At 53.2% G+C, this 8,609-nt stretch overlaps 2 protein-coding genes across 2 annotated transcripts; one reads left to right on the top strand and one right to left on the bottom strand.

Annotated features, from left to right (window-relative positions):
- Positions 1 to 3,048: 3,048 nt before the first annotated feature.
- Positions 3,049 to 3,888, bottom strand: J4E82_011373 (uncharacterized protein; the record flags this gene model as incomplete). The annotated part of the gene is made up of 1 exon (XM_051737581.1): positions 3,049 to 3,888. The coding sequence occupies one exon, from the start codon at positions 3,886 to 3,888 to the stop codon at positions 3,049 to 3,051; it is 840 nt and encodes a 279-aa protein (XP_051582660.1).
- A 504-nt stretch (positions 3,889 to 4,392) lies between these two features.
- J4E82_011372 (uncharacterized protein) lies at positions 4,393 to 6,759 on the top strand (the record flags this gene model as incomplete). The annotated part of the gene is made up of 4 exons (XM_051737580.1): positions 4,393 to 4,902; positions 4,960 to 5,367; positions 5,417 to 5,872; positions 5,923 to 6,759. 4 exons carry the CDS (start codon positions 4,393 to 4,395, stop codon positions 6,757 to 6,759), a joined length of 2,211 nt encoding a protein of 736 aa, XP_051582659.1.
- Between the last annotated feature and the right edge of the window lie 1,850 nt (positions 6,760 to 8,609).

The following is an 8,609-nucleotide window of genomic DNA, read 5'->3' as shown; positions in this document are numbered from 1 at the left end:
GGTGTTGCAAGTACGAGAAATTATGAAGTGTGTATATGTTGTATTGTTCTAGCATCTTAGCTCAGCTTATATGGAGATCATCGCAAGGCGTTACTAATAATAAGATTCATGTTCCCGACAGCGCTTAGCCTGCGACGGTAACTGTAGCTGGCGCGCCTCCTCTGCGTTTGAGCGAGTTTTGTGCTGGTGCCTCCGCGACAGCGTTGAGCGATCAACCCCGGATTTTTTTTCTTCGCGACTTTGCGATACGAGAAAGATTCGCCAGCTTCACGCGATTTGATTGCTTCCATCGCTTCCTGAATTGGGTCCATAGTAGTGGAGTTATGACGCGTTGAAGTTGGGACGGTTATCTTGTTACCGTGCACGGTCACCTTTTGCCTCGGGTCGAGTTTTGACGCACCCCACCACAACCACCACGTAACAAAATGCGTCTTAACTCCACGACCATAGACCCAATTCAGAAAGCGATTAAACACCTTAAATCATGTGAAGAAGGCGCAGCTTTTCTCTATCGCGAAATTGCAAAAAGGTTTCAGCATCAACGATAGTACGCTCGCTCGAAGACACCAAGACAAATGCCAGCCGCACGCCATCGCCCACTTTTCCCTCCACCCAGAACATGAGACGGAGCTCGTACGATACACCAAATCGCTCACCGAAAGGTGTACTCCACCGTTCCGTACGATGATACGCAACTTTGCGTCATCTCTGGTCGATAAAGAGGTCTACGGTGTCGGCGTTTGGAGAAACTACTTCCAGCGGACACATGGTGTTCTTGGGGATAGACAAGGTGTCCAAGGCAAGACAGGGGAGAGGGAAGAATTCTCTTCTCTCGAAAGGTAGAAGCTATTGGCTGTGGTGAAGGTGTTGGGAGAATTTGGCTGACTCATCCAAGAATCGTCAGTTACTTGTTTTTGCCACTATCTTCATTCGTGAGCGTCGGTTCGCATAGGAAGCGTATGAGATGCGGAGACTGGAAGTGGCTCGTTGTTTGTGGGTCGCCAGCAAGTGCCATCTCTCAAAGTTCGAGAAGAGCGCCAAAAGGTCGATGCATGCTGTCTAGCGCGTAGTTCAATGCTTCACTACAAGAAGACAAGGCACTCGGCCAAGGCATCTGGTCCGCCATCTTCTCTCAGAGATGCTCAGAGTGCATGCTGCGTGGGCTTGAGTTTGCCTATGCGATGTCTGTATGTTCTTCAGCGCTTGCGATATCAGTCTAGATCAGCGAAGCCTCCAAGGGCAACCGACGCTGCTGTTAGGTAGGCGGGCGAAGTTCAAAACCGGAGTGAAGAGCGGTAGACGCAGTGACTGACAGCACGTCCAAGACCCGTACGATTCTCTACACGCAGACCTTGACTTCGGTGATAACTAAGGTAGAAACCTTCCTCCTAGGCTGTGGCGAGATGCTGCCTTCCTATCCGTTGCTCACCTGTCGCCTCTCTCAGTTTCTGTGTGGTTACAGAGATAGCCGTCCATCGCGGGTGTGAATATCGTTGGCATAATCCAGCTGGGCGAGCTAGAGGAATAGAGAGAATCACAAGATTAAGAGAAAGGCTCCTGACCTTGGCCAGCGCCAAAGAGTACTGTGGGGGGCAGTCTTCTGATCTCCTCAAAAGGTAAGAGGGGCGCGCCAAAGAGGCACGTGATAGAGAGGAAGTCGTAAAATAGCATTCGTAGGATGGCAAGGGTGATATCGCTATCGCACATGACTGTTTCGCCTCATTTCCGAGACGGCTATGATCCTGTCGGGCGGGCCGTGGCGCCTGCTGACTGATTCTGGAGGGTTTCATGGCCAACGCAGGCTAGCGGGATCCGTCGTGACTACTAGCCATGCGATACTGAAAAAGGCAGGCAGCCGTGATCACTTCGAGACGTCTCTCACCACTAGATTTGTTGTCAGGTCTCACGATGCTATGATGTTGGGGCTGTGCTTACCGGTAAAAGCTGCATCAACTATCGGGTACGGCTGCAGAGAGCATGCCATGAGGCTGTATTCTCACGACACTTCGCTTCTGCTTGTAGTTCTTCATCGAACTTAAACATTCTAACTTCTTCTTCTAGAGCATACCCTAACCGCTAGACCGCGATTGCTCTTCGTTTTGGGGGTTCCATGTGGAGGGGACGTTGCGGTTTCCTGGGTAGCGAGCATCTCGACCATCTCGACATTGTCGTTTCAACAGCCTCGCGACAAGCTCTTCTTCGCTGAAGTACTAGAAGTTTGGGTGAAAATCGCCAGAAGCAAGGCGAAGTATAAGACTCTTCTGCTTTCTCAGCTTTCTTCTATTCTAGGGGAGCCACCGATCACTACTCTCGGTAACGCGAGGGATCATTGTGTGTGTGCATGTTGAGACCTTCGCCATGTGAGACGTTAGAATTGCTCGTCCTGCTTACTGACTGCTATCAGATGACGGGGGTCGACGGTATGGGCCTGCGTAGTGTACGGACAGGCAAGGCTGCTGCGTGTGTCGCATGCTGCTTCTTACTCGACTCACGAGCGATCCCTATTCTCGGGATAATACAATCGCACCCTTGCCGCGTCTCCGGAGAGGATACTTGGGACAACAGTAGACGAGCCGTCACACCTCAGCCTTCCTTACCAAGCACGGAGGCAGTTATCTCACCTTCCTATCAGACTTGGGTTGTCGACTGGGAGTACGCGAACCCCTATCGCACGTATATTCTCATGCATTCGCAGTTTCCGGTTCTTGCAAGCAGTCAATGTTTCACCCCGCACCATCTGTCGTCTCGCCTAATGATAGGCTTCACCGAATAGCGCTAGCTCTTGTCAGCGGTACCTTATGTAGGGAGACACCATTATCTCCTAATCAATAACGGCAGAGGCTTACAGACACAAAGATATCTTGGGCAAGCGCTCACTAGACGAGACGATAGATGGTGTCGGGTGAGACCTAGGCAGCATGCAAAGAGCGGAAACTGTCAGTGCATCAGAGTGTACATCCATCGCGGACAGGACCAGACGTTGTGTTCTAGCAGTCTGATTAATTGCACTGCTTTCCAGTGCTGGTGGTCAGTCCCCATTGTCGGACACTACAGGCCTTCGACAAACCAGTTCTCTGCCAGATCAAGCCATCCCGGGCTGTTCTCGCTCTTGAAGAATAAGCATTCCCCCAACGACTCACGCAGCGCTGGTATGTCCAGACTCTCTTCCCACGGAGCAAGCCGAAAGTTGCGTGGCATCCCTTCCTTGGGGAGCTTCGATCTGATCAGCGTCAAATCAAAGTCCAGCATGGGTCCCTGCTCTCTGACGAGCTGCTCAAGTAGTGTGTGGCCACGGATGGCAGCAGCATAGGCGAGCCCTAGAAGCAGAAAGCCAGGACTTCGCTGGGACCAGAAGGGATGGTGTAACTTGAGAGACGCTTTTGGATGTTGCACACAAAATTGAGCCAGCGTGATGGGGCTGCTGCCAAACCCTGGCGGCCGGATGGAGAAGCCAGAGCCACGGATCGAGAGGTTCAGGTACTGTGCATAGTGTTGCTTCACCGCTCTGTTCACAAACACACGACACCGTTGACCCGCACTCACATCGCAACTGTCCTCAAACAGGATGTTGTTGTAACGGAACTCGAGGCCGTGTGCTTCTCGGTAGCACTGTCTGCTGACGTACTGGATCTGATTAAATTCTAATTCCTCTGGCGCGATGGCTGCCCTACGAGAGACGGTCAAGAGACTGTGGTACAGGTAGTGGGGCAATGCAAGCAGATGATCACTCGACATGTTTACATGTGCGGCCTGCTTTTCGCGTGCGCAGATGCGCTCTACTCCGTCTGTTCCTGTACGGTAGGTAAGACCCGAGGGCGCCGTAAGCACATATGCATAGACCTGTTCGCGTAATTCCGCCGGAAGCGCCGTCCATGGTGACACACTCATGTTTTAGAGGTCTTCGCTACGAACGCCGTGGTTCACAAGCAGAGACGCTAGTTATATAATATCTGGGGACGACGTAAGCGTCATCATGTCAGTAAACGCCGGTGTTGTCTACGCAACGCTTTCACTCTTCCCGTCATCGGAGAAACATCTCACAATATGGTCATCTCTTGGTGGATGTAGAGCTCCCATATCGCTTGCGGGACATTGAGGAGCTTGTGCAGTAAGTCTGAAGTGTCGTGAGCCACGCATGCCAGTAAGACTCAAGGGACCAGAGTAAAAAATGGGCTCTACTGTATAGCTAGGGCCAGACTTGCCAACAAGCAAGCCAATCAAGCCGGTCTAACCCAGTATCGTAATTGACTAACTCGCGTAGGTTAAGATCTTACCGAATGTAGCTAGATCGGCTTGATTGGCTTGCTTGTTGGCAAGTCTGGCTGGGGCCAACTGGCGATGGAAGAAAACAAGATGTACCAGCATACGCGGCGACGCTCCTATCCTCCCACGATGTGGCTCTCTGTGCTTACGGCTGTGAAGAAGCTATGTGCCGGCATAGGCCATTGTGAGAGACGGCATAAGCCCTTCACCTTGGGCAGTCAGCAGGTTCTGAATGTTCATGTCGACCACAAGTGCGCTCTTGTCTTCTGCCTTGGAGTGTGTCACCTTCTAGCATGTGATAACCCAGTCAGCGGCATAAGAGAGAAGGCAATCGCTCTGGTCGTGTTTCCTGTCGAAGGGCGTGACCAGACGTCGCGTATCTACCTCCCAGCCAGACCACTCGCCATTGCCGTCTCTTCGTACAACACTGCATCTGGCGCGTACCATAGGCTGTACGACCTCCCAGAAGGCCGCAAAAGGCCTGCTTCTGCTGTGGGAAATTCTGCTTCCCATCCCACCAACGGCCAGAAAGCCGCTTCTGCAAGCATGGCGGCGCAGGTGGCGATGCTGCTGGCATCTCTGCTTACGTTCACTTTCTTGGTTGCTATCGATGCTACCAGCATCGTTCTCGCCGTTTCTGTAAGTCCTTACCTATACCGTTAGATACGCAACCAAGTCTGAGCAGATACACGATAGACCATCACGGCAGACCTCGGAGGCAATGCCACCGAGAGCTTCTGGGTAGGAGCCTCGTACTTGCTTTCCATGTGCTTGTCGCAGCCTATCGTGTCCCGGCTCTCCAATGTCTTCCTCCAGAAAAGCCTTGTGCTGGCATCCATTATGATGCTGGGCATCGGATCGCTCCTCTGTGAGAGCGCGGACGGGGTACCGCTACTGCTGACAGGACGCACCGTCCAAGGCCTTGGCGCCGGAGGGCTCATGGTGCTCTCTTATGCCGTCTGCGGCGATATGAACAAGCAGAGTAAGGGTGGGAGTGGGAGTGGGAGTGGGCCCAAGTTCTTAGCCGCAATCAGTCTTTTTGTCGCTGCTGGCACCATCTGCGGTCCTTTCATTGGCGCCGCGCTGAGCGACAACCATCATTGGGTAACAATCGTCCCGCTGCTTGAAAGACGCGAGCTGACCACTGTACCAGCGCTGGATCTTCCGTCTGAACATACCCATGTGCGTGGTACTGGGTGTGCTTGTGTACAACGGTAGCGACGTTTCCAGCCGAGATACATCCGCTGCGGAACCTGGAGTGCCTGCACGCAACAGTAGCGATATTCCCAACGCTGATTCCCCTCGTGCAAAACTTTCAGATCTGGATTTTGTCGGAATTGTACTCTTTCTCACGTCGGTTGCGCCTCTACTCGTGGGCCTGAGCCTTGCTGGTAGCCTCTACCGATGGACTCAATGGCAAGTCATTGCACCAGTTGCCACTGGAGGCGTCTTCCTTCTGGTGCTCATCGTCAAGGAACTATGCCCAGCCAGCGTCCCGTTCCCGCTAGGAAGCAGAAACGCCTTTCAGAAGCCTTTGCTCGGTCTAAGGCTGCTCAAGGGAAGGCAAAGCATCGTCGCACTCGGGGGCGCCTTTTGGCTAGGATTGCTTGTAGGTCTCCGTGCAGCTCCGGGGCACGTGTTCAGTCTAACGCAGCGCAGATGTACGCGCTACTCTTCTTCCTTCCAATCTACTACCGAGTTGTCAAGGAGCGGTCTGCAATCGCTACAGGTGTCTTTCTGCTGCCACAGACGCTGATGATGGCTCCGTGTGCGGGGGTCGTACTGGTACTTGTGCAGCTGCTCCGACTGCACTATAGCTGCGCGGTTCTACTCGGCTGGTTCTGTACCGCGGTTGGAATGGGTCTGCTAGCCTTGCTTGGTGCAGAGAAATCGGCCGCATCCGACGTATCGCTGAACCTGCTCTCCGGATTCGGCATCGGCGTTCTTCTGCCAGCTCTAGCGCTTAGCGCTCAAGAGGGCAAGAAAGGCACCGGCGTGCGGGAAGCGCTTATGGTTTTCATCTTCATGCGCTACCTGGGAAGTGCCTCGGGCCTGGTCATCGTCGGGCTTGTGTTCCAGCGTGTGTTGCGAAGCAACCTTGGCTCGACCAAGTTCAGGAGCGAGGCTGACAACATGACCAAGTATGCCACCACACTCATGTACTCGATCCGGGAGATGTCGAGCCCGGAAGACAAGCAGATCTTGATCCACGTTACTGAGACAGCCCTACGCACAATATGGCTGGCTTTGTCACTCGTATCCCTTGCGATGTTTCTGCTGAGCTGTGTGGCGTTCGTGGTGGGTAGAGAGGAGCAAGGGCGGGAAAGTCAGGTGACTGGACCGAGCGCTGACAGCGCGCCAAAGCTGGATCTTACCGGAATCTTCAAAAAGTCTGAGATATCCGTGAACTCCAGGAACCTCGAGGAACCTGAAGACTCCGAGGACTCCGACAGATCCGAGAAAGACGAGAGCTTTTTTTCGTCGGTCAAGTTTTGAATAAGAAAGAATCGTTCGCCGAGGCCTCGGACCACTTGCTTTCTCAAAGGCAGTGTGCACCCTGGCCGGAGCGTCGTGCTGCAAAGTTGGCGGTTGCGCAAAAGGGAGGTAAGGTTCTCTGGATTTGCGTGTTGGGCGCCAGGCGCGCTGTCCCTGACACTGAGGCTTCGTTTCCAGCATGGTCTCTGCTAGTTGTGTGTTCTCTTTCTGTGATAAATTGCATGTATCAGGCAAGCGTAGAGCCCGCTCCAATGATATTTTTTTTTTTTTTTAAAAAAAAATTTAGCTGCGGTGGGTAGAAATGGATAGAGATGACGCGAATGTAGCTATAGAGGTAGAGGTGCTGTGCATCGAATGCAGCGATACTGTATGTACAAGACCAGCTAATTCGTGCGTCCAAGTCAAAGATTACAGCATGCTGTCGCAACCGTCTACCCCTGCCGAGTCGCGAAGGGTCACGGTCGGCTATCTTCGAGTTCCGGAGCTATCGGCCGACCGCGCTAACAGAAAAGATCTAGTACCGAGACTCCAGCAATCTGGCTCCGATGACCTACCTGCGCGCCTTTCACTATGCGCAACGAAACACGGAGCGCTCTCATCACCTGCGCTTTCGTAAGTCTCGATGCTCGCCGTTGCATCCGTCTCCTCTTCAGCTACCATCGATGATCAAAATAATGACAGGCCTGGCAGTGGTGATGGTAGCAACAGCGATGGTGATCAGCGTGATACTTTTCGAGACAGACAAGATGTTGAGTTGTGATGCCAGGTCGGGGTTGCGCGCTGCTGATCTGACGCTGTCGTGCTTACCGTCACTTGCGTTAGCGTCCGGTTCTCCCAAAGCGAAGAATGCCTGTCATGCGCCAAGACGCTCTCGCCTGTTGACGATCCTGCTCGAATATCATTAACTGCTGTTACTTGCGAGTAGCTGAACGCGGGCAAAGACGAAACCGCCGTGCTATGCTCCGCATGCTGAAGCGTTGGTGTGCTTGGTTGCGAGCGATGCGGACGATAGGATGTGCACGCGAGGTTTCTGCTGAGAAACGGCTCATAGCCATGACACGCTCGCTGCAATCTCGGTCTTGACTGAAAACGCGCAACATGTCTATGGTGTCGAGTCGAAAAGCTCATCTACAGTTGGACCAGCCTGTTCGCGCTCGGTTCCCCGGAAGAGAGATAGCGTTTCGCGCGACCCAGATGCGTAATGGCAGACCCCCTTCATGGCTACGGCAGCAAACGGCGTCCATTGTCCCCCCCATCGCCAGCACACGGATTGCTTCGACGACACACTCAGCACTCGTCACGCCCTGCCCTGCCTCAACAGCAGATCCATCAACCACAAATCGTCGTGCCATCCGTGATCCTCCACGTACATCCGGTCGGAAGACAGGCGGGGCCGCTGCGAAGAATTGCCAAAAATGCAATCCTCAGGCCTGGGACGAAGACGTTGGCAGGTAATGCGAAGAACCCACTTCTTCTTCCATCTTGTTTGTTCAGTTCCTGCTAACCGTGGAGTAGTCTCGCCTGTACAAATCATGACGCGCGCGTATCAAAGTGGATCCCGCCCGTAATGTGTACTCATTTGGGAGGATACCGGTCACGGGTCAGTTGAGGTGCAAGCCCATAGTTGGACAAAGATGCAGGGGGCGATGAGAAGGACCCGATTTGTGTACCATCTCGTAGAAGCCAATGACTGTTTGTTGACATCTCGACCGAACATGGATGGGCAGAATACGCACCAACTAGTTACGCCAGCTGCCCTGTGACAATTGACGCCCACATTGTCTCCATCACCAGCGCAGTCTCCCAGTACAATGCCTTTGTGAGATCTAGTGTTACAAGGTAACAAGGAA

The sequence above is a fragment of the Alternaria postmessia genome (assembly GCF_024291825.1).
Source record: "Alternaria postmessia strain BMP 2775 chromosome Unknown scaffold_192, whole genome shotgun sequence".
In the NCBI taxonomy this organism is placed as follows: Eukaryota; Fungi; Ascomycota; class Dothideomycetes; order Pleosporales; family Pleosporaceae; genus Alternaria; species Alternaria postmessia.
The sequence above is the reverse complement of the archived record's forward strand: the minus strand, read 5'-3'. Positions and strand labels throughout refer to the sequence as shown.